Below are 25790 nucleotides of genomic sequence, written 5' to 3'. Positions count from 1 at the left end.
AGGCTGCATAGTTCCCTGCCTACAACTGTGAGTTTCCCAGCAATACAGAGTGCCTAAGCAGGCCTGCTTTGCTTTCTCTTCAGAGGCTATAAGCAGCATAATTGCCCACAGCTGAAAGTTACCACATCGTCCTTTCTAAGCAAGCACATTTACTCTTAAAGTGAAAGTATTACAGAGAAAACATATTGAAAACAATAAAAGAACCTACATACAGGCTGCTAAACTTACCAGAGATCACCCCCAACTCTAGCAAAGGTTCTGGCACGTGATCAATCCTTCGAACTCCACTAAGGCGTTTTTCTGTGGTTACGAGTTCATAGCAACTCTTAGCTCAGAATAAGCACCTCTGTGAATCATTCATTCTTTCCTTTAAGCAGATTGGGCCTTTGAGCTTGTTCTCATATAACAGATGATTAGCAGACAAAGGTCCCCTCCTCAGTGCAAAGCTTCAAAAGGCTGAGTTCTTGCATTACTGGAGGGGGTATATTAGCGTGCACATTTGCCTAGAGATTCCCTGGGAAATGCTGTTTAACTTTTTGTCCTAAAAGTTTGTTCTTGTCTGGTACATTGTTTAAAATAATCTTTTGAAATTCATAACGCTTCCCAGGGTTTACATTGACCACGTCTCCCTCCTACAGAAGTTACATACAATCCCACAACAGTATAAAAACTTGGCATTTATTATAGTATGGACTCCAAAGCTATTTAAACTTAATTCATTTAGCTCTCCCAAAGATATTGTAGGAAATTGCCATATCTGTCGCAATGGGCACCAATCAATGTGGATTCAGTTCCCCACCCCAGAGAAAACTGCATTTCACTGTGTTTGCATGTTGTATGTATAGTGTGACAGACCCAGACCAGTGGGGTACAGGAGTCTGGAATCAAGTATCAGAGGGGTAGCCGTGTTAGTCTGGATCTGTAAAAGCAGCAAAGAATCCTGTGACACCTTATAGACTAACAGACGTTTTGGAGCATGAGCTTTCGTGGGTGAATACCCACTTCGTCAGATGCACGAAAGCTCATGCTCCTAAACGTCTGTTAGTCTATAAGGTGCCACAGGATTCTTTGTGCTTTTAGGAGTCTGCGTAGAGGACAAAATATACTGGTCACTGGATGAGTAGTTTCTGTTCCCTGAGTGACCTGAGCAGGGCTGCACTAGAGTAATCAGGAACCTGCTAGAACCAATTGAGGCAGACAGACTGATTAGATCACCTGCAGCCAATCAAGGCAGGCTAATCAGGCACCTGGTTTAAAAAAGGAGCTCACTCCGTCAGGGGGAGGAGCCAGAGGAGAGGAGTGCACGTGAGAGCTGGGAGCAAAGGCCCAAGAGCTGAGAGTGAGAGGGTGTGCTGCTGGAGGACAAAAGGTACAGCGTTATCAGACACCAGGAGGAAGTCTGTGGTGAGGATAAAGAAGGTGTTTGGAGGAGGCATGGGGAAGTAGCCCAGGGAGTTGTTGCTGTCATGCAGCTGTTACAAGAGGCACTATAGACAGCTGCAATCCACAGGGCCTGGGCTGGAACCCGGAGTAGAGGGCGAGCCCGGTTCCCACATCCCACTCCTGATCAGACACAGGAGGAGTTGATCCAGACTGTGGGGAAGATCACTGAGGTGAGCAACACTGCCAATAAGTGCAGGACCCCAGGTAGAGGAGGAACTTTGTCCAATTTGGTGTCGGGAGGTGGGATCTGGTGTGCACAGCACGGCAGTAAAGGAGAGTGATTAAAAAAAAAAAAAGATTAGAAGTTTTCTTTTTTCATCACAATGGGTATGACTTAACTAACGGGCATGATACAAGCTATGGTGGCCCAGCAGGAGGATACCTGTGGCCAGGCAGCTGCCCACAGGAGGCAGTGCGGCTGCAGCAAGGACTATCGCCTTGCTGGACCACGAACCTCTCCCGCCGGCTATGTTGTGGAACTGGTTAACCAGGTAAAGACCCTTACAGAGCTGAACCCGCGGCCATGATGGGACGCAGATCATACGGGCAGCCTTGGCTGCAGAAAATGATGCGGGGGAGGATGATGTAGAGCATTACCTTCTGGCCTTTAGAGGACAGTCCTACGGGAGGTCAGGCCTCGAGATCAGTGATTGGCATCCTTGCCCCATTCCTATGTGGGAGGCCCAGAAGGCTTACTATGATTGCCTGAAGAGGCTGCAGCAGCCTACCCCCAGCTGAAACCAGAGGTCCTGGCGATCTGAGGTAACGACCGCAGTGCAGGCCAACAGTATCACGAGTGGAGGTACAGGAAAACAAAACCCGCGGTCCCAATTGTATGACCTCATTCATCTCGCATGAAAGTGGTTGCGAACGGAGTCCGGAAGAGATTACTAGAGGTTCTGGTCACTGACCAATACATTGAGGGGACTACCGCAGACCTTCGTGCCTGGATAAAGCCAGAACGAACCCTCCACCTATGATAAGGTTGTTGCATTGTTAGAGAGGCGAAGGATGGCGAGAGAGCTGACCCAACAGATAAGGAAGAGGCACCCCGGGTTAAACTAGCAGCACCAAGCCCTAGACTCGGGTGACTGGGCACCAAGAGGTCCCGGGTGGAAAAAAGAAGGGGTTGAAGGCCCACCAGAGGCCACAAAAGAGTCAGAGCACAGAAGGGAGAAGAGGATCATGATGTTAGATTGCCCAAATCAGAGACTGGGGATGGCCTAGGGCTCCATACGATGTTATGCCTGCGGGAAGTGGGGACATATAGCTGCACAGTGGTCCCAATGCTGAGGAGCCGATGCAGTGTAACCTGGGGAACTGGGCAGACCATGCTCCCTAATCCACCTTGGGGGGGTCTCATAGCCCCCATATGTAACCCAGACCAGTGAAACTAAATGGGTAGAGACTACGGCACTGGTTGATTTGGGGAGTGCTATCACACTTTGTCTCGGGGAAGCTCGTTAAGTGTAGTCCAGCTGCTGTGGGCTAAGCGTACAGGGATAACATGTGTCCATGGGACAGTTGGTTATTACCCCACCATCCCAGTAAAACTCGAGTTCAGGGAACACTATGAATGGTAGCAGCAGCTTGTGGCCCTAAACTCCCATACCCGGTGCTCATAGGGAGGGATTCCCAGGTTTGAAACCTACTCCCAGTAGGGGGATTGGAGGAAGAGGGAACCCTGAAGTTAGTGAGGCATCCACAGTAGACTTGTCAACCCCCAGTCTTCTCTGAAATATCCCCAGATTTATTTTCTATTCCCGACAGGTTAGAAAGGCAAAAGGGAAAGGAGGGGAGCTAAGGCCTTGGGAACCCGAATACTGACTGAAAGCCGAGGGTCACTCTTGTAGGTATGTGGACCCGAGCAGCTGAAAAGGAGGCCTCCCAGGAGGGAGAAGCACTCGAGTCTGACTCCCACCTAACGCTTCTGAACGAGTAGAGGCAACAGAGACTGGGCCCTTAGATCTTGGGCAGATTAGCCCCGGAGAGGAAATTTGGACAGGGACCAGGCTGAAGACCCAAGGTACGACAACATTAGGAAGGAGGTGACTGAAATAGATGGGTCGCCGTGGAAGGGAAAACCCAGGGAGCAGGACCTATTTCATATGAGAAGATCTCTTATACCAGGTGACCAGTACAGGGGCAAAGGGTCAGCGATCTCTAGTACTCCAAAACACCAGAATGCTGTATTAAGTCTTGCTCATATCATCTTTTTGGGGGGCATTTGGGGTAGAGAAGACCTGGCACAAGTCCTACAACTGTTCTTCTGGCCCGGGTAAACTGAAGAAGTGTGAGGTACTGTGCGTGCCTGCCGGAGTGGTCAGCTGCACGTTTTCCCCCAGGTACCCAACCCTACCTGCACACTCCGTAAAAGGTAAAGTCGGTCCTCCCATGCGCCCTTCGAACCGCCTTAGAAGAACCAAAACACCTACACTGCTGTAAAAGCACAACCACCACCGCAACTACATAAAAACCAAAAACCCTCAACTAAAAACACAAACCTGAGGCACCTTTCAGTACCCCTTCCATCATAGAAGTCCCCTTTGCAGCTTATAGCCATGGACCTAGTGGGACCCCCTGGAGAAGACGGCTCAGGGCCACCAATATATACTTGTTGTTTTGGACTATGCTACTCGCTACCCAGAAGCCATCCCCCTGCGGAACACAGCCTCTAAAACAATAGCCAAAGAACTTGTGGGGATCTTTATGCGAGTGGGGCTACCAAAGGAGATATTAACAAACCAAGGAACCCCATTTATGTCAAAGCTAATGAAGGACTTCTGTACGCTGCTCCATATACATACTCTGAGAACTTCAGTCTACCATCTGCAGACTGATGGGTTGGTAGAAAGGTTTAACCGAACCCTCAAGGCTATGATACGGAAGGTGGTAAGTCGGGCGGGAAGGATTGGGACACCCTACTACCCTATCTTATGTTCGCTATCCGGGAGGTACCTCAGGGCTCAACTGCGTTTTCCCCCTTCGAGTTATTATACGGGCGTCACCCCCATGGCATACTAGATATCGCCAAAGAGATCTGGGAAGAGGAACCCAATGAGGGGAGAAATATAATAGAACATGTAATACAGATGCGAATGTACGGGAACATTTGGAAAAGGCACAGGAAGCCCAGAGAATCCATTACAATCACCAAGCAAAAGTCCGACAGTTCCAACCAGGGGATTGCATGATGGTGTTGGTACCCACAGCAGAAAGCAAGCTTCTGGCCCAATGGCAGGGGCCCTATGAGGCGGTTGAACCTGTGGGGGAAGTTACCTACAAGATGCGGCAGCCAGGACGCTGAAAATAAGAACAGATTTATCACATCAACCTTCTGAAACCCTGGCATGCACAACTGTCCGAAAAGACCTAACCCAGGAAAAAAAGCCTTCCAAACTGTTGAAAGTGTCTCCCGATTTAACACCAGACCAGAAGAATGAGGTGTCTGAGATGATCTTCTGGAATCAAGATGTGTTCTCGACAAAACCGGGTCGAACAACCAAGACATATCACCATGTCGTCACGAACCCTGGGGCCAGAATAACAATGAGGCCCTATTGGGTGCCAGCGGCAAAAAGGGAGGAAATAAAAGCAGAAGTAAAAAAAAAAATGCTGGAGTTGGGGATCATCGAAGAATCCCATAGTCAGTGGTCCAGCCCAGATGTGTTGGTGCCAAAACCCGATGGCACCACAAAGTTTTGCAACGACTTCCGGCAACTAAACGAAGTATCCCAGTTTGACCCGTACCCCATATCTCACATAGATGAGCTAGTGGACCGTCCTGGTAATGCTCGATATTTGACTACCCTAGACTTGGCAAAGGGGTACTGGCAGATTCCCCTTGTAGAAGACGCAAAGGAAAATACTGCGTTCTCTACACCAGAGGGTCTTTTTCAATATACTGTCCTCCCTTTTGTACTACATGGGGCCCCAGCTACTTTCCAGCGCCTCATGGACAAGCTATTACACCCGCATAACAGTTATGCTGCTGCCTACTTGGACGATGTGGTCATTCATACCCCAGACTGGGAAACCCACCTAGAGAAGATGGAGGCAGTCCTTGATTACCCTCAGGCGAGTTGGCCTTCACAGCAGACCCTGCCAAGTGTGCTGTGGGGTTTACGGAGGCCCAATATCTTGGCTACATTGTGGGAAAGGGTCTGGTAAACCCCAAGTGGAACAAGTTGAGGCATCCAAAATTGGCCCTGACCACATCACAGAAACAAGTCTGGGCATTCCTAGGTGTAGTGGGGTATTACCGACGATTTATCCCCCACTTTGCCACAAGGGCAAGCCCCCGACAGACCTAGTGAAAAGCCCGTGATCTGATCTGGTGAGATGGTCTGACGCAACAGAGGAAGCATTCACAGACCTACGGACTGCCCTCTGCATAACCCATACTGATGCCCCTGATTTCACCAAGGAATTTATCCTGCAGACAGATGCATCGGAAATAGGTTGGGGGCCGTTCTATCACAGATGGTCGGAGGAGGAACACGCAATTCTCTACCTCAGTAGGAAACTCCTTCCGAGGGAACAAAAATATGCCGTGGTGGAGAGAGAGTGCCTTGCCGTAAAATGGGCCATGGAAACATTGCGCTACTACTTGCTCGGGTGCAGATTTGTCCTCGTGACCAACCACGCCCCTCTTCAATGGATGCAGCGGAACAAGGAGAAGAACACAAGGGTGACCGTGTTCCTTACCCTCCAACCTTCAGTTCGTGTCGCTAACACAAGCAGGAGCCGTCACAGCAATGCCGATGGCTTGTCACGTGTGCACTGTCTGGCTTTCCAAGCTGCCCAACCTCTTGGTATTAAGCAGGGGAGGATATGTGACAGACCCAGACCAGTGGTAGGGTCTGGTAGAGACAAATATATACTGGTCACGGTATGGTAGTTTCTGTCCCTGTGTGACCAGAGCAGGGGCTGCACCAGAGTAATCAGGAACCTGCTAGAACCAATTAAGGCAGACAGAATGATTAGAACACCTCCAGCCAATCAAGGCAGGCTAATCAGGTCACCTGGGTTTAAAAAGGAGCTCACTCCAGTCAGAGGGGAGGAGCCAGAGGAGAGGAAGTGCATGTGAGGAGCTGGGAGCAAGAGGCCCAAAGAGCTGAGAGTGAGAGGGTGTGCTGCTGGAGGACAAAGAGTACAAGCGTTATCAGACACCAGGAGGAAGGTCTGTGTGAGGATAAAGAAGGTGTTTGGAGAGGCCATGGGAAGTAGCCCAGGGTTGTGCTGTCCATGCAGCTGTTACAAGAGGCACTATAGACAGCTTGCAATCCACAGGGCCCTGGGCTGGAACCCGGAGTAGAGGGCGAGCCCAGGTTCCCCCCAAACCTCCCAACTCCTGATCAGACACAGGAGGAGTTGATCCAGACTGTGGGGAAGATCACTGAGGTGAGCAAATCTGCCAATAAGCGCAGGACCCACTAAGACAGAGGAGGAACTTTGTCACAATAGGGACAGATTTGTGCATTTCCCTGATCTTTATGTTGTTTACACCCATGCAAAGAGCATATATTGCTACCAAATCAGCACTGGTATAACTAAGTTTGCATCTGACGAAGTGGGTACTCACCCACAAAAGCTCATGCTCCAAAACGTCTGTTAGTCTATAAGGTGCCAGAGGACTCTTTGCTAAGTTTGCAAGGTGGAGTGCAACAGAAAATCTGACCCTAACAATGTACTTCGGTCTCCTGTGGGATGAAAATTGTTGTATACTTGAAAAATACTTTATTAATACAATATTGCACAAGATCTAAGTCAGAATATTGACCTTACATTAGATAACGTATATCTTGAAGACTTCACTAATAAATTATATATACAACTTCACATAAGTTGTGCAATATGTCTGTATCTTATATACCAATAGTATGAGCTGAGATATGAAAAATGAATAGATTCTGATGAACAAGACACACCTTAATTAGATAAGACAGATAATGTAAATATATGTAATTCTTGATTATACAGCTCCAAATATTGACATGTAGGAGACCCAAGTTTGGCAGTATCCTGACAACTTTTTTGTGTGTGGCTAATACAGACTTGGGTCAGAATTTTCAAACATGAGTGGCTAAAGTTGGGCTTCTGAATCTATATTCAGGCATCTAAACAGGTGTTGCCAGCTAGTCAGAGGTGCTGAGTGTGACAAATATTGCAACTGCATGCAGCATCTTTTGGAGAACATATTGTATTAAAGTTATAAATAATCTCTTTATTACTGTGGGCCAGGAATTGTATGCAGCTCAGGGGAGGGGGATAATGGTTGCTTTTAGCTCCTGCAGGAACTAAAACCAGTGGGGGATGATTAAAGTGAATCACTCAGGTTGTAAATACCTCTAGAGGTACCATCCCTTGGGAGGCTTGCATATATTTGTTCAAACTGGGTCTTCCAGAGACTAACAGATAAAGAAGGGGCTTTAGATATAAAAAGGCTGCATTTAAACTGACTTGGGGCCTCCTTTCTGATACAGCTAACAGACAGGTCTTTCTGTCCAAGGGAGCCCCTTCTTTGGCCTATTAGGGCCCCATAAGTATGACAAGTGATTCTGGTATGTTTAATTTTTGTTTAAATCTATTTTTTATATGTTTTCTCTCCAGTGCTTTTACCTTGAGAATAAATGTGCTTGCTTGGAAATAACTTTGTGGTAACTTGTAGCTGCTAGTAATGCACTGTTCATAGCTCTCAGAGAGAGAAAGCCAAGCACAGGTGCTGGCCTTTAGGTAGACTGGCTTGCCAGGGATATCACAGTGTAAGGCAGGGAGCCCTGCGGTCTTGCCCTCCTCTCTTCCTCTCCCCTTTCTCAAGGGATGGGACAAGGATCCCTGCCCAGAGACAAGTGATGACTGGAGATCTGTGACCTGACTACTAGGCACTCCTGGAATGGACCACAGGAAGTGGGGGGATACAGGTGAAATTATCCTAAGACTATGACACTGAATATCTGCAGTTTTCTAAGTTACAGTAGCTTGTCACTGGATGTCTTTCGGCAGCAGTACTGTCCAGAACCTCTGCAGCGCTATGCACTGTGGCTGTACACCTCCCTGTCCCTGACACTCACCTCCCCCTCCTGCCCTCACCTCTGGTATGTGCCTTATAGTGGAGCTTGGGAGAGAGTCCACAAAAGACAACCTGAGGCCATCTTCCTCCGTTCTTGTGTCAGGGGAATTCTCACATGCCCGTATCTAGGGTTTTCAGAGCTCCTTTGTCATTCTGGCCCCTTCACCCAGCATATGGCAGCTTCAGCAGGGGTGAAAATCTTACTGAAATTTTGGGCGTAAAGTACTTGAGTATCCTTTTTAATCATCTCTTTCTGGGCACCTTATGGAGTAACCATACAGCATGCAGCTTGTCAATCCTGTAGGCCATAGATAGGAGACTGCTTGTGGGGGACAACATTTTTAAATGCTAATGTTCTTTATGGTCCACTTTATAGGGGAACGTGGAAGAAGCCTTTTTAATGCAAAACAGCTTGTATATTTTCATTTATCTTAATAAATGTAGTCAAACACAAAAATGATATGGTCAGTGGGGTAGAAACCAGTCTTTATAGGCTGGTTTTTATTAACCTGGGCTTGACTTGTACTACTTGACAAATACCAATTGAGAGATTATATGAACAGGGACTTCAAAAATACCTGGTCACCAAATTGTAAGAGATAAAAAAAGGTGTCCTGGCCAAACTTTTGCAGTGTTTGTAATGGAAACATTGCCCTCAGCCCGGTCAAACTGAGATGTCCCATGGAGGTAATATATTGGAGTTGGAATCTGTTAGCATTCCCAGAGAGCTTATTCAAGAAACAGCATTAACTTTGGTCTTTTCTTTCCTCCCACTCAATAGACCAGTGGTTCTCAAACTTATGTAATCGCGCCCCCCTTCTTTGTGTCTATAGTAGTTTGTACCCCCCTGCCACACAAGTACATATACCGATAAAAACAAATCAACATGCAACTCACTAAATATTAGAATCCGTAAGGCATTGATTCAAACAGAACCAACAATCCATTGCAATAAGAGCAAAGCAAAACTGTGATTGTGGTTGATTCTTACAATTAAATATGCAAACCACATTGTAGCAGACAGTAACAACTTTGTATAATGCTGTGCAAGCTTAACAGAAATCCATAAATATGCACAGCACCATCTAGAGTCAAATACACAGTGCCATCTGAGGACCTGGTATGGCTGGAGGAATCAGCTTTGTTAGTTAATCAGTGCTATGGGTAAAATGTGCACAGTACATTTTTTGGATTCCCCCCCTTTAAGGTTTTTAATTCCCCCCAACACATTCTGTGCCCCCTAATTTGAGAACCTCTGCAACAGAACACTGAGATCTACTATTCAGCTACTTGAGCTATATATGGTTCTTCAAGGCCCTCATGGAATCTTTAGGTCTGATAGACATTCCTGGGTCCTGGGCACCAACAGTAAGAGCATTCTTTATAGGAGTATTTCCAGTGCTGCCACTGGTCACATGGGAAGCGAGAGAAAGTAATGAGATCTCCTTTCCCTGTAGCTATGAAAGAGGATGGACCCTTCACTCTCTGTCTTCACGTGAGGAGACGGGGTGGGAAGAAAAGAGGCATTGACATAGGATTGTGCTGTTGTATTGCAACGCCAGTGTTAAATCACCTTGATGCAATGTTGTCACATATTGAGACAATCCTGATGCAACATCACAGCACACTTCCAGGACAGTCTGTTGTGTCTTCATAACTGCAGTGATGAAGTAGCTCTCCAGCTGTTGAAAGCTTGAGTATTCCTGTAATACTGGTGATTGGATCTGTGTAAAATGATGATCCTTCCAGAATGGAATGAGAAGACAACTGGAAATTTCTGTCAGAACTGCTCCTCAGAATAGGCTGAGGCGCAGTGTGGCAGAGTCTAGCTTTTGATGCAGCAGGTGGAAATCTTGTACTTGTTGACCCAAGCCAAAAGTAATGTCACCACTCAAAGTAAGCCTACAACATTTCTGCTGTTATTCACTAAATTGTGCAGATAAATGAAGTGTGCCTCTGACTAACCATAAGTAGCACTACTTCCAGAATTATCTTACGTTCTCTCAATCTTTTCACGTGTATGTTGCCACATGTTTACAGCATTAATGAGCTGCTCAGATAGTCATTACCTGTATAGTTTACTTTGGACTCTTATTACCAAACCTTACATTTTGTTAATGGACTGGGTTTCTATACAAAGCAGACTTGGACATCATCTTTTAACTATGAGAGAGATTTACACAGAAATTGTGTGATTTATGTTAAAGTATGATTAGCATTCAAATGATAGCACATGCACTGCTATATGGCAAACCTGGATTTGAATGTTAAAGCAAACATGGTGACTCTCCTCATTTCCAGGATGCTGATCCACTCTCACCTAGAATCTATATAAAATGGCTTACAGAATTGTGGTCATAGATTAGGATTTGGACTAGTCTTTCTTTAATGGATGTTGTAGGCTGAGCCAAACTGTACATTAATAGTAAAACATGTTTAGTCATGGTTGAGGAGAGGCATCGCAAGCTGAATTTAAGTGCTGATCTTTGGCTCTGTGACGGTCCTGGGATGAGGTAACATCAAATCAGCTACAGACTCTAAAAATTCAACAAGTTCGTAAATGTAGTGCTCTGATTTAGGATAAGTATTAAATGGTATCTAGTGAAGTTAGAGCTGTTAAACATAAGCAGATGTACATATCAAAATGAGCTTTGTATAATTGATAGATGTGTATTTTGATTAGCTCAGGATTTAGCAAATGCTTCACCAAGTCCAAGTTCCTCTGGACTTGAGAGCCAGAATAAGTCATCTCCAGACCTACCGCTGAAGTTCCCATCAGGCATTTTCCTCCAGAAGTGTCCCTGAGTCAAGCTGTCAGTAGGAATAGGCAGTTACTGCCTCTTTTCCTTCTCTCTTCATTTGCATTGTTTAAATAGAAGATTCCAGTGTACTCATTTGAGTAGAGTACTCTTAGTTTTCTCTCATGGGTATGCTTCTGCAGTCAACACAGGGATGCTCCTACTGCACTGAAACACCACTTCCATCTTCCTGAGAGCCTTTCTTTAAAAGTAATTTTTAAAGTGACTGTGTTAAGTGAGTTGTTAGTCTAATTCTTTGTGGACATCTGTTCCACATCAACACTGGCACCCTCATCAGCAATCTCAGTTGAAAGGCTGAGGAATGATTGGCCAGAGAAGTTTCTTTCAGATATGTTGCCAGTGGCTATGTGGAGGAAGTTTGTAGTGCCATTATTTTTATGTCTTACCTGTTCAGTGGTTAAGATTTAATAAATAAGGAATAATGCATATTTCTTATAGGGCTTTTCATCAGTAGATCTCAAAAGTCCTTCATAATCTTTTAGTGTATTTATCCTTGCAACACCCCTGTGAAGTAAGTATCCCCATTTTACAGATGGGGAACTGAAGCATAGAAAAACTAAGTGATTTGCCTCAAGTCAAAGGAAGTCTACGACTGAACAATTAAATCAAGATTGGATTTTTTTTTAGTATTTTACCAGAATTAACTTTCTTTTTAAATACTACAAACTTTTACACACTCTGGATTCAAATAGGAAAGATTTGTATTCTCAAAAAAAAGTCCAGAAACCTGGACACATTACTGATCTTAGACAAACAAATTACCTCCTTTCCATGCACCACTTACATCATCTAGACAGCAATACCAAAATTTTTAAATAAAAAAAAAAATACAAGTGTCTCCAAAATCTCCATTTTATTTTTCAGATTTAAATTTTGAAAAAGTATAGCATACAAGAGGCTATGTAGACTAGTGGGCCTGTCTATATATGAAAAAATACATGAAAATGCATTTTTAAAAGCAGACAACATTATATTCTAAGCAATTAATCATCAGCTTTCCTAACAGGAACAAAATATAGTATTAAAAATAAAATGTCAACATTCTTTCACTGTCTGAACAATTTTTCAGAATGGAAATAAAAAATAATTCATGTAAAGCACTCCCACTAGAGACAAAATATATGGTGGAAAATCATAATTGGGATCCTAATGATTAAGTGTCTTTCTATTAGATCCTCTGTTAATCAGAAATATGAAATTTAACCAAATTCTTGCGTGATTTGATGCCTTACAAGAAGATTCCAATATTTTCAAATAAATGTAAGTGTGTAAATAGCAAGGTTATAGGCTTACAATGTTTGATGAGTGTAGGGCCCAATCTTGCGGTCCTAACTGAGGCAAAATTTCCATAGATGTAAGGATTGCATATCAGACCTTTATTTTGTAAATTTCATTTCTGTAAAATCCAAAAATATCTGCAATATGTTTCCCAAGATAAATCTTTCAGCACACAAGATTACCAGAATAGTAGAATAAGTGTTTGACATAGGTCACAAGATTTTTTTAAACTATATGGTGCAGTGTTTTTCTGAGAATTGTATTCCTTTAAGTAAAGCTATCCTAAGTTTTGAAAAGATTCAAAGACTTGTGTATGCAAAATCTAGTTGCGTCTAACCCCATGATACAAGACGGTAATGTAGTGATAGTTCTAGTCAATAGGAAATAACTTCATTTTCTACAATTTGTTGACAGTTTCAGGATACACACAATTCTTTCCATCCCAGGATTTCAAGGCATATTACAAACACTAGTTAATTACTGTGAGCTTCACAAAACCCTCCTGCAATACGTAGGGGAAACGTTTTTACCCACTATGGAAATATCACCACTAAGGTGGAATGTGATAGCTGATAGCACAAAGCAGCTCTACACGAGTCAAATATGGTGATGGATAGTGTAGCCTGTTGGAACAGGTAGAATTTAAATAGGCAAAATACTTATTGTAGTTGGAATTTGCCCAGACATTGAGTTAACATCTCTAGTCTAACAAAAAGCGCTGTGAGATCTTTAAAAGAATAGTCAGTTTAAAAATCTCACTGGTGTCCAGATTTTTTTGTACCTGTTATAAGTAATACTTAAACCTAGAGACAAAATTACTTCAGTATTTTTTCAGTTTATTTACTTTGTCTTTGACAGCACTTTAGGTATAGTCAGTTTATGTGGACTTGCACAGCAACAGGAGTGAGAGAGAGAAAACATTAAAAATAAGAAAATGGGATTATAAACAATAAAAATTGGCAGGAGAAAGATTTCATACCCAAAGCCACTTTTAACTTTCTTTCAGAATTTGCTGCATTTCAAGTTATTCATTATTAGAAGGACACCATAGATGGTAGGCCCTCTGTTTTAAGTTTCACTTGAAAAATGGTGTCTAGAGGAGCACAGTGCCCTTTAACACCCTAGACCATAGATTCAGTACTGATTCAAAAGGAAGAGTTCCTCTTCAAGCACCAGCGTGACTTCTTGCTGCACCTAGATGTTGCGTGGAGAGCTTACTGAGCCACCTCCATGCTGAAGAGCTTGAGAGACCCAACGTTTGCAGCACACAGTAGTGTGGCTACAGCCCAACACCACAGGCATGTTCTAAATGCCATACAACTAATAGTCCCAGCAACCCACACTTCACTGAGGCCTGGTTTTTACACACACACCCCCCGCTCAAAAAAACTTAGACCGGCACAGCTGTCTCTCTCTGAGACATAGCTATGTCAACTTAACCCCCATTGTAGGCAGCACTAGCTCAGTTCCGTCGACATAGCTACTGCTTTTTGGGGAGGTGAGTTAACTATAGTGACAGGATAACCCTTCCCATCACTGTAGTGGAGTGTCTATACAGACGTGCTACAGTGGCGCAGCTGTAGTGTTTATATGGCTTGTCTACACTTGAAACACTACAGCATAGATGTTACCTATGCTGACGGGAGGGTTTCTTCCATCAGTGTACATAATCCACCTTCCCTGAGAAGCAGTAGCTAGGTTGGCTTAACTATGTCACTCAGGGGTTTGGATTTTTCACACCCCTGAGTAAAACAGCTGAGTCAACATAACTTTATCATGTAGACTAGGCCTAAGCATAGACATATCCTGACAGAGATTGGATTTTGAATGTGACAGTCTTGGTTTTATTATATTTTTCAACACCAAACTGTTAAACTATCAGGTCTGTTCCTGAGTTAATGTACATACTTGGTTTTACCTAGTGTAGTCTTTATCTAAGTTGACTTTATCACTGTTAGCAGCTAATAGATGATCTTGAAACAGATATTTGACTTATAGCACATCCACCGGAACGAAAAGGGTAAGGTAAGCCAACGGGAGAGTGTCTCCCATTGACTCAGTGCAGTGTAGACACTTCAGTAGGTCGACCTAAGCTACGTCGACTCCATCTATGTGAATAACATAGCTGGAGCTATGCAGCTTAGGTCAGCTTAACCCTGTAGTGTAGACCTGCCCTTATTATGGTTACTTCTATCATAGAAACACCAGAAAGGAGTGAAGAGACCTTCATGGTTCCTGTTTATACAGTATGACTTTTGGGTCCATCTAGAGTTTGTGATGCTGCTTTTATTCAAGTGAATGGTTTGCCATCAAGCTTGATTTAACTAACTTGACTGTAAATACTAGCCTAGATGGCCCCTGGAACAAACATCTGTGGAACATCTCGAATAAAGCTGTGTTTGTTAACTCAAGTTGAGGCAATCAATTAAGTAGCGTTAAAACTGGACACAAACTCTAGACATACTCTAATTCAGTGATACTCAGACTGAGACTCGCGAGCCGCAAATGGCTCTTTAATGAGTCTCTTTCAGGTCTTTGCAGCGCATGATATTAATGTGATTTAATTATTAACCAATCAGGAGACTTTTAATATGTTAGCCAATTGTAGTTGATAAAATAGTGATGCTTGGTCAGTCATTTTTCTCTGAGAATAAATATATATGTGTATAAAAATAGTTAATGAAACAATGAATTCACACTACTGTGGCTCTTTTGGATAATGTTCACTAATTTGGCTCCTGAACCTCTTAAGTCTGAGTACTGCTGCTCTAATTCTTAGCTCAATACTGCTGAGCTCAAAGGGTTTCTTTATTGTGTCTACTACCTAGTGTAAAGACTGTTTTAAAAGGGTGTTGGATAGAAAAAGTGAAAAGCAGGACTCAAATGTCATTTGAGAAGCAGTAGGAGTTGTGGACCTTATTTTCCTTTAATAGGCGTGGATTTGTTTTTTAATGGTTATATTTTTCTTCATTAACATGAGTCTTTAATAATGGGAAATGGAGAACTTGCAGAGCCCATTAAACTTCTATGAATTAAAAACAGCTGTTTAATAGCCATAACTGCCAAATAAAAAGTTCTCTCTTCACCACTCATCGTGTGCTGTACATACAGCATGTGACCAGACACATGGTGTAGTGAAGAAATGCATGCAAACCCTCCTCCCCGCACCAAAAAACAAAAAAGTTAAAGCATATATTGAAATAACATTACAAGTTCAACATATAAGCCTGTAAGCCATCTTAGGTGCAAGGGGGAAAAAATCACTATGCACATTTATTCAGTCAATATCTAACTGAAATCTATGTAATCATATTACTTACATAGCTTCCTAATTGACAGCTCTAGACTGGATCTTGTAAAATAGTATGCACAAAAATTAAAGTTATAGTTCAGGAATCAAAGTAGTGCCCTTATACAATGTCTAAAGAATAGGCTTAATTTATTAAAAATTGTAAGTACCACTTACAGTAGATCACTGTATCTGCTATTTGCATCTTTAAAAATAAATCCCTGTTTTCCTAGTAGGTAGCTGCCCAATTTATATACACTACATTGAGCAACTTTAACTATAAGTGGTGCTGCTAGCATTGCCTAGATGCAACTCTTATTCCTTGTGATGAGAGTTACATGTTAAAGGGCAAAGTAATCATGCAATCATGACGAGTTCCAATTTTATTATCCAGGTATATGGTTTTGCAGTGCTACTTACTTCAGTGTAATCCTATAACCTGCTAAACCCTCCCTGTGCAATTCTGGGCACCCTCCTCTCTCATTGACGACAGTGGGAGTTGACAGGTGCCCAGCACCATACGGGACTGGACCCTGCCTCAGAATCTGAATGCTTGCATGTTTTTGTGGAAGACCTAATACAAATAAGAGAATGTACTAACCAACATAACATTTTTACCCCTTGTGTGATCTTAGGCCAAATCCCCAGCTGCAGACAATGAGTATGCAGTGTAAGTCAGGTGCATGAGGGGAGCAGTCTTCGCCTTTGCTCTCCCCAAATCCTGAGGCTTCTGAGTGCAGGGCCAGATACCCAGTATAAGTCAGAGCAGCCATATATGGGCTGCTAACAGTCCCACAGGGCCAAACCCACAAGCAGTGCGACCATACCATACAATCCAGTCTACAATATACTTAGACTCATTGTTAAGATGAAAACCTACTACTATCAGATAGTAACCTTGCATTTCTATAATGCCTTCTTATGGAGGTTTCTTGAGTCCAGTACTATCTGTTTTTTACAGGTGGTAAAATAGAGGCACAAAGAAATTACTTGCCCAAAGTCACAGAACAAGTCAGTGGCCAGGCTAGGAATAGAATCCAGAAAGCCTGTCTTGTGCTCTAACTAGTGGACCATGCTCCCTCCCTTAAAATGGTGCTTTTGGTGAGTGGATGTTAGATTTTTTTTTTCCAAGCAGTTTTTTCAATTGATTCATAATTACATACGCCTTCGAATTGGCCATTTTCCACATGTATACTGTATGGAAACCGGCTGCTTTCATGGGTTTTGTGGGGATGCTGGTTGATGTTTATTCTGGCATCTCAGAAGCAGGACAATTTGTGATAGTTGTCTGAAGGAAGTCATAGCTTTCCCTGTCTCTCAACCAGAAACTTTCCCCTCTCTCTGACCCGAAGTGAGGATAAAGCCTACCTTCCTATTTATGTGTTCCTGACCCACCCTTAATGTGGGAACCAGTGAGGTGGTGTCTCTGCAGCCCTAACTCCTGTATAAACTAAACTGTGTACAGTCCTCTACAATTCTCTGAGGCCTAGAATGAGCTTTGAGAGGGGACTGCAATCTGCATGAGCTTAATACTTGCATACATTTTAAAAGTAGAACAAAATCTTTTATTTAACTACACAGACGTATTTACTGCTTAGATTCTATTTTGTCATGCCCCCAATGAGATAGTTGATACATGGTATGAGGAAGTGAAGGGAAGCCAACTCAAATACCGAGGGCAAATGCAGAAACCAGGGAGAATCCAGCCTGACCAGGAAAATTAATTGGATTCAACAAGGCAAAGCAGAAAATGATTAGAACCTATGGGAATGAGGGTCCAGGAAACAATTGAGAGCAGCAATACTCAGCCTTGAAGATCAGGAGAGCCCTTAGGGAATCAGTGAAGTTACAGTTGCTGTGTGTATTGTGTCATGAGTGTTTTTGTAAGTCACTTATGCCATGACACATCACAATTGGAGGAAGTTGCACTGTGATTGTTTTGTGACCCCAGTTACCACAGTAGTCCATAGGAGCAGAGGCCACTTTGTCATCTCTGTAGTTTCTCAGTCCTGGGGCAAGCCAGCAGCTAATTCAACCTAGAAGAGCCTTTGGGCTCCTGTAAATTCCATCTGGCTGCAAGTCAGCTTCAAGGGCCATTCCAGCTGACAAGGGTCAGAATGGTGCAGAAGGGCTCTGACTATATTCTCAACCCCCTGTTTCACTCCTTATGCTGACGGCTATGAGGAAGATGAACACAACATCGCTAGGCTCAATCTGTACATGCTGCAGATTTTCCCCCTATGTTTGGGGAATCCATGGGAGGACAAGTAAAACTGGCTTTACAGCTCCTTTGTGCCATCAGAGCAGTGCAAAGGGACTGCAGTCAGGCTGAGCATCTGGCCCAACATCCTTCCCTTCTGTGCCACTGGAAGTGTGGCATTCCTTGTCTCTTATTGCCCCCTTCCACTTAGCTGCTGGGAAGAGAAAGTGAGAGAGTGTGAGTGTGAGTGTGCGCTGCTAAAAGCCAAGGGAGGATTGCAGAGGTCTGTAAATGGCATGGTCTATAAACTTCTGCAGTAAACTAGCACAGATTCAAAAGGAAGCAAGGAAGAATGCGTTTGAAGTTATGAAGAAAGTGACGGTAATATTTAAAAAAAAAAGTTATGAAGTGCTGGACAGTGATTGAGAATGCAGGAGAGTTTTTAATGTTGAGCTTTACACCAGGTTTGATGCAATTTACAATTGGACCAGGAGAAGCTATAACAATCCCCCAAAATTCCTTAAGTCATAGTAGCAGTTGAATGACCCACTAAGAGCATGGATAGGGCAAAAAAGAGAGTTGCTGTAGACTGTGAGGGATACTGATTCACAAGGGGAAAGATGAAAGACTCCAAAAGCCACCAGGAACAACATGTACTTGTGAAAAGCAGAGGAGGACCTACATACCTGAATTCACCTAACGTAGGTAAGAGTTAATAAAGGGTCACTGATCACTTAGAGTTAGTGAACTGGACACACAGAAAATAGCCAAGTTAATCAAGCTATTGTGAGGTATTTGACTTGGCTGAAATACAAATGGTTTCTTCTTACCACTAGTGGAACTGCAAGAGGCACTTTCATACAGAAGGTAACACGTTTGTTATATCATTGCAAAGATTTTTGCTTTGTAAACCTGTAAAATTCTGAAACTTATTGAAGTTGATTTCAACCTGATAATGGAAATGCAAAGATCCAGTTGAAGCATGATCTTACCCAAGGCCACAAAGCACACTACGCTATTTTTAAATGTATGTAATACCTTATTGTGTGAAGACATCAAGACTTTATACAAAAGAGATGCAATGCCGTTCTTAATGAATGAAAATGAGCAAATCTTTGGTTTAAAAGCGGCAGCAGTTATGACACTGTTGAACAAAATTACCAAATAGAAACAGGCCATAAATTGAAAGTGAATCAAGGTCAATAAAGAGTACCTGAGGCATCTCATTTATAGATAGTCATCTTTGCTACACTCCTAAAGACCTCCAAATAATGCTTACAAAACTGCACACAATAAGGAAGGTGAAACAGCAGAGGACTAAAGTTCTTATTCGAGTTAAACTTCCCAGGATCAGAGGATAGGAGGGAAATACGCTTCCCCAAACCAGAACGATATAATGGACAGAATCAAAACCAGGAAAAAGCTGACTTCAGAAGGAAGATGGGTACCATAAAGAGCAAGCACACTCTTTGCTGCTCATGAAGCACAAGCCAAGACCTGGAGCGAAAAGCTAGAAAGTGAAAGTTTCTGATGCCCAGTTTTCTCCTCCACCTTGAAGACAGGAGAAGAACAGTACATTGTATACTTGCCTCAAAATGGAGAAAATTGTTCCACAGACATAGTAAGGGTTGTCCTGGCAAAAGATGGAGGAATCATTATAAAAGCAATAGGAATTAAAATTTATCTTTTGTCACCAACATAGTGAGACTCTTCATTTGACGGGATGTTATTGGATGGTAATTACGCTCTAATCACCACATTCTAGGCTAGATTAGGGCTTTAATTTAAATACTTTTTTGATTTCTCCCTCTCCCCCTAGATTCAAATATGGAAAAAAAAAAATCCACTCTAGTGCTTGCCCCATTACCTGAGGCACTGTGGGAATGAGTTGACCATACTGAGCCAATTCTGTCTTTGTAGTAGGAAATGAAATGACTTTCTAAGCAGTAAATCCCAGTGGGGCCTGCATTTAACTGGGCCTGCTTTTTGATTGCTGAGCTGTGTGTAAAATGTGCAGTCAGCATCCATACTTCCCCTTTGACTAGCAGTAGGAAGGAACTATGAAACTGCCCTGCCTGCTTTTCAAGTCCATGCTGCTATGTGTAGTCAACCAAACCCTGTCCCCATCTTGGTATGTAGGCTCATTTGGTAGTCTTCATTCTTTTCTGCACGCTTATCCAACAGCTTAGAAGGTCCATGGGGAGAAAGAAGGCAAAAGGTACAAGTGTATGTTGTAAAATATGCAGGGTTTGTTTGTTTTTTTTTAAAGTCTCAAAAAGAGTGCAGAAAAATTAAGAATACTTTTTCAATAAATCTGGCCCAAACTTCAGGTAACACAAATACTTAAGTTTCTCAGATGCTTTTGTGAGTATTACACTAAAATATAACCAGCCTTCTGCCTCCTGCAGGCTTAATGTATAGTAGTTAATTGTACAACACTTAGTGTTCATGATAAATGCATGTATGATTGTTATACTTTTCGCATTCTTTAGGAAAGCACGTCAAGCTTTAAAGAGAAAAAGGTTGTACCGCCTTTCAGTATTTCAACTACACTGAACTTGTGCTCAAAAAATATTTTCCTTGTTTCTCTGTTTTTACTGTATGTTTTCTGCCCTCAGATCTGGCCCATTTCCTGTTCCCTCGGAGCTACCTTTGGCTATGTGGCTGGCCTCATTATTGCACCTCTGTGGATATACTGGAATCGGAAGCAGCTTACATACAAAAGCAGATAACGGGGGCAGAGAGAGAAGGTATTTCTTTGTGCAGATCCCACACAGACCGGGCAGAAATTTTTATGTGATCACAGCAAGAGACTATTGAAATATTTTCAATGTGGTTCTGGGCCAAGCATCTCCACTTAGGGCATTATTTATATGCTATTGTTGCCAGATCTACGCTTTTTAACCCCTGAGAGATTGTATCTTCCAGTCCAAATAAAGTATTTGTAAAAGATGGTGGCTGCTTCTTACCAGAGCTTTGTTGATTTGCTTGGTTTTGTTCCTCTGAATTTCACTGATTTCAGAGGTTAGATTCCTAAGTTTAGCTTACAAACTTCTATGATCTAACACAAGTTCTGTGTACTTATGAACTGTATCATTTACGTTTGATAGAAATTCACAGCAGGCCTGGCCATTGTCAAATGTATCTCACGTGATCAAACAGCAATTTATGCATCTTGATCCTATTCTTTTTTTCACTGTGTGTTTCTTTGGAGTTAAAATGGCTATTATAGCTTCATCAAAAACGGTCTTCAGTCGCTTTCTGTGCTTAAAGGCTGAACACGTCACTAACAGCGGTCCTATCTGTCGCAAAAAAAAAAAAAAAAAAAAAAAAAGGATGAATTTAATAGCTACACATTGGTATATATTCAGATCTATTCGTTAGCTCGAGGTTTTTTTGTTTTTATAGAAACACCCCAAAGTCTTGTTTGACCTAGAAAAATCATCCCAATATGTTCTGTGTCCAATATGTTCCGTGTCCTGTAAAAGCAAATTATTCCTTTTCTTTGTCTTTTGATGACAGTTTTGGAATTCATTTCTTTAGGTTCTGTTTCTGAAGAAAGCATGTTACAAGCAGCTTGGTTTGGGTTGACTATACAGTCCTAAACACTTCAGCTAAAGAACAGGAAGAAAAAAAATTGTTGCCAACTTGTAGATTCGTTTCTGAAAATGGGCTATAAATAAAAATGCCTAGCATCTTCCTAACATTTAAAAAATAAAGTGTGTGTTTTGTAATGATTAACGGCCTATAGGTACAACCCCCATTTTAATTAATTATCTGACTCAATCATTATTGAATTCTGTACTGAAAAGATTTACACTGTTATTACAAGGAAGACACCTATGTGAGTCTGCTTCTTAGCAGTGGTTTTATAAAAAGCTGGTTATCTAGACTGGTGAAGTAAGTATGAAAATAGCACATAAGGAGAAAAAATGCAATCACGAATAAGTTGGGTAGGAGCAGGTTTATTTCCCCCCAAGTGTCTGATTTACCTCTTTTGCTAACTTCTGTCCCTGCTCCATAGATACAGGCTTCTCCTTCAGATCATTCAATCTTGCTAAAGTTTTTGGATCATCACGAAGATCAATCTAGTAGGAAAGATGGTAATATTATTGTATGATTACACACATGTCAAATAGAAATCACTGAGCCATATCATGTTCTCGGGCCTGATCCAAAAACCACATGAAGATGTAGATCAGGTCCCCAATACCCGAGTATCCAAAGGAAGGGTAGGTAGGTTATTTATTCTCAGCTCTTTTTCCTTAACTTCAGTGTGACACTCCAGAATCATCAATGAACACAGGAGGGCAGGATTAATCCAATACACACCGGGGAAATTTGAGCTGCTTCTGCTTAGACTACAATCCATGGGACTAGAACCTGGGGCTGTGGACCCTAGGTCGTCTGACAGTCCCACATTGCTACTGAGAGGCCATGCAGTGCCACATCCAAGGAGCACTATGGAGATTAGGCATCTCAGGAAGTACTGCCCACAGGGTCCAGAGTGACATCACCCTGTGCCCTTCTGTTTGGCTCTTGCTCACTATTGAACCCTGGAGGGTGCCCCAGGAAGTTGTCTAGACAATCATGCAGACTTCTGGCATGCTGTGACTCCAGACCTCACCTTGTTTTCTGATCTCTGGCCTCCAACCCCCGTCTGACTCTGAGCCTGACTCTTGCCTGTTGATACCAGGTCTAGTGACTACTCCGATCCTTGCTCTCCAACTACTGCCTCATGGCCATACTTGACAGGTGGACACCAGCCCAGCCATGACTGTTAAGCCAGACTGCCTACACCCTGCTTCCCTATAAATCCAATGCCCGTTGAAATCAAGAGAAGTCTCTCCATTAGTTTCAATGGCTACTGGTAGGACTGGTAGTTGTGGCACAGGCTAATGCTACTAATGTGGGGCCCAATCCTGCAATGCATTCTGGGACTAGTAATCCTATTGATTTCAGTGAGTTTCCTGGAAGAGTAATGCTTGTAAACCCAGACCCTTGCTCAACAGCCTCAACTGCTTGTGTAACATGATGCATTTTGTTTTAAGAGAATGAAGGTAACTCTGGAGCTGAGACAATTTTTTGGCCAAAACTTTTCACTGAAAAATGCAGATCCAGGTTGATGGAAACATTTTGTAGATTCATGGGGAATTCACCATATTGATTTAGTTTGGGAGGCAGGAAAAAAAACCCTAAAAAAATATTCCCATAAATTTGAAACCTCTTGTTTTGACATTTTGTAAATCAAGTGTACACAGTCTAAACAAATTTGTTTTGAAATTTACTCGATTTATTTTTTAAAAGATTTAAAAAATGTCAAACTAAACATTTTGCATGACCTTGAAACAATAATTTTCTTTGACTTCAGTTCTCCAAAAATTTAGGAAAAAAAATTCATTTTAGGTCTACCCAAAATGTAGTTTTAATTTTTTCAGTATGGCCAACAAACTGAAAGATCAGTTATTTATACAGGAGTACTTAGAACACAAGTGACCCTGTTTTCCTACTATTGGATGTGAGCAAGATCATGTCTACACTACAACCACTACAGCAGCATAGTATAGATGCTTCCTACATCAACAGAATGGGTTTTTCTATTGATGTAATTAATCCACCTCTCTGAAAGGCAGTACCTAGGTCAGTGGAAGAATCTTTCCATTGAACTTACCTGCATCTACACTGGGGGTTAGGTTGCCTAATAAGAGGGAAGGTCTGAAAGAAAATAGTATAATGCCACTATATAAATTTACAACCACCCCTTGAATACTGGGTGCAGTTCTGGTCGCCCCATCTCAAAAATTGGAAAAAGGACAGAAGGACAACACATCTGATTCAGGGTACAGAACATCTTCCATATGCAGAGAAGTTAAATACTAAGACTGTTCAGCTTGGAAAAGAGACAACTAAGAGGGGATACGATAGAGGTCTATAAAATCATGAATGGTGTGGAGAAAAAAAGTGAATAGAAAGTGTTATTTATTCCTTCACATAATACAAAAACCAGGGGTCACCCTATAAAATTAACAGGCAGCAGGTTTAAACTAACAAAACTACTAACTGAACTACTACTTCACACAATGCACAGTCAACCTGTGGAACTCACTGGATGTTGTGAAGGCCAAAAGTATAACTGGGTTCAGAAAAGAATTACCGTATATACTCGATCATAAGCCGACCCGTTTATAAGCCGACACCTCCTTCCCCCCCGGATGAATAAGTAAAAATGGAAAAAATTTTATAACCCATTCATAAACCGACCCTATAATTCAAGGGTCAGCAAACTTTGGCTCCCAGGCCTTCAGGATAAGCCACTGGTGGGCCGAGATGGTTTACCTACCTCGAGCGTCCGCAGGCATGTAGGTAAACCTAAGTAAACAAAGTGTCCCAGCGCTCCAGCCTCTTACCCTGATGGGCTGGGACAGCAACTGGCGGGGAATTTTTTTTTGCAGGGGGAGAAGCTGGGAATCAGGGGACTAACCCCTGTGCCCACTATCATAAGCATTTTTCCAAATTTGGACCTTAGCGTCCAAAAATCTGGGTGCCTGCATGAACCCCTCTAAGCTTAATTTCCAGCTTAGATCTGATCTTGCTGCCACCAGCCAAAAATTCTAGGGTTTTGTCTCCCTCTGGGCTCCCCAAAACTTTCCCTGGAGGGACCCCAAGACTCAGAGACTCTGAGTCTCACAACAAAGGGAAATAACCCACTTCCCTTCCTGTGGTAATCTAGCCGTCCAGTCCCAGACCTGGACTTTAGTGTCCACCAGTCTGGTCCTGTCCCAAACCTGGACTTTTGCGTCCAAAGTTTGGGGGCTTACCTGAAACTCCCCCAAGCTCACTACCAGCTTGGATATTCTCGCTGCCACCAGATCAGGAATTAATCTATGAGCCTGATCCCCCCTTTCCCCCTCTGGTGTCCGCCCAACCCTCCCTTGGTGGGACACCCAGATTCCCAATCCCTTGGATGCGAAAAGCAGGAAATAACCCCTTCCCCCTCTTATCAGGCTTGCCTCGCGGTAACTTGTGTGACCCAAGAAACCAGCTTTTCTGCTTCCCTCAGGACAATGGAGATGCAAAATACCCACAGCTGGCTCTGCCACCCCCTTGCCCTCAGGAATTGAGGGAAAAACTGTAAACCACCAGAGAACAGAGAGAATTCTTCCCTCTTTCCCATAGTCTGCTCTTTCCCTGACCGCAAAATAGAAATAGCCCACAGCCTGGCTTTTCCCTTGCCTCCCTAGGAAAAAAGAACTTCAACAAGTTTAACAAGAAAACTTTATAGAAAAAAAAGAAGAAAATATAAAAACCAATCATCTTGCATTAGGGAAACTCAATAACAGGCTCTTGCTTATAAGAAAATATAAAGAAACAGTCTGATTTAAAGATAGCCCAATTAAACCGCACAACAAATTAACATACAGGTAATACACCCCCAAAGACATCAAGCTAATTACTTTGCGGTTCCTGGTACTTAACAGATTTAGAAGAGATAGAGAGAATTAGAAGAAAGACTGTTTCCTCATAGCAAGAAAACAACAAAGACCCCGAGATACAAATTCCCGCCCCTGACTTTAAACCAATCCAGTTCTCTGATGGTCTCTGGTCAGGTGTTCGTTACCCTTTTCAGGTAAAAGAAACTTACCCTTACCTACCTATCCATTTATGACACTTCCCCTTTTTTTTCCACCA

At 42.7% G+C, this 25790-nt stretch overlaps 2 protein-coding genes across 2 annotated transcripts in view; one reads left to right on the top strand and one right to left on the bottom strand.

Annotated features, from left to right (window-relative positions):
• Window positions 1–21065, top strand: part of PIGF (phosphatidylinositol glycan anchor biosynthesis class F) — a 55861-nt gene extending 34796 nt beyond the window's left edge. The window contains exon 6 of the mRNA XM_032770220.2: window positions 20720–21065. Within this exon, the coding sequence (XP_032626111.1) occupies window positions 20720–20833 (114 nt within the window). The 3' untranslated portion in view covers window positions 20834–21065. The remainder of the gene's footprint in view (window positions 1–20719) is intronic.
• An 86-nt stretch (window positions 21066–21151) lies between these two features.
• Window positions 21152–25790, bottom strand: part of RHOQ (ras homolog family member Q) — a 32092-nt gene continuing 27453 nt past the window's right edge. Inside the window, exons 4-5 of the mRNA XM_032770222.2 lie at window positions 22094–22189; window positions 21152–21403 (exon numbers count right to left, since the gene is read on the bottom strand). Of these exons, the coding sequence (XP_032626113.1) occupies window positions 21248–21403; window positions 22094–22189 (252 nt within the window). The 3' untranslated portion in view covers window positions 21152–21247. The remainder of the gene's footprint in view (window positions 21404–22093; window positions 22190–25790) is intronic.

Source organism: Chelonoidis abingdonii, chromosome 3 (genome assembly GCF_003597395.2).
Source record: "Chelonoidis abingdonii isolate Lonesome George chromosome 3, CheloAbing_2.0, whole genome shotgun sequence".
Taxonomy (NCBI): domain Eukaryota; kingdom Metazoa; phylum Chordata; order Testudines; family Testudinidae; genus Chelonoidis; species Chelonoidis abingdonii.
The sequence above is the reverse complement of the archived record's forward strand: the minus strand, read 5'-3'. Positions and strand labels throughout refer to the sequence as shown.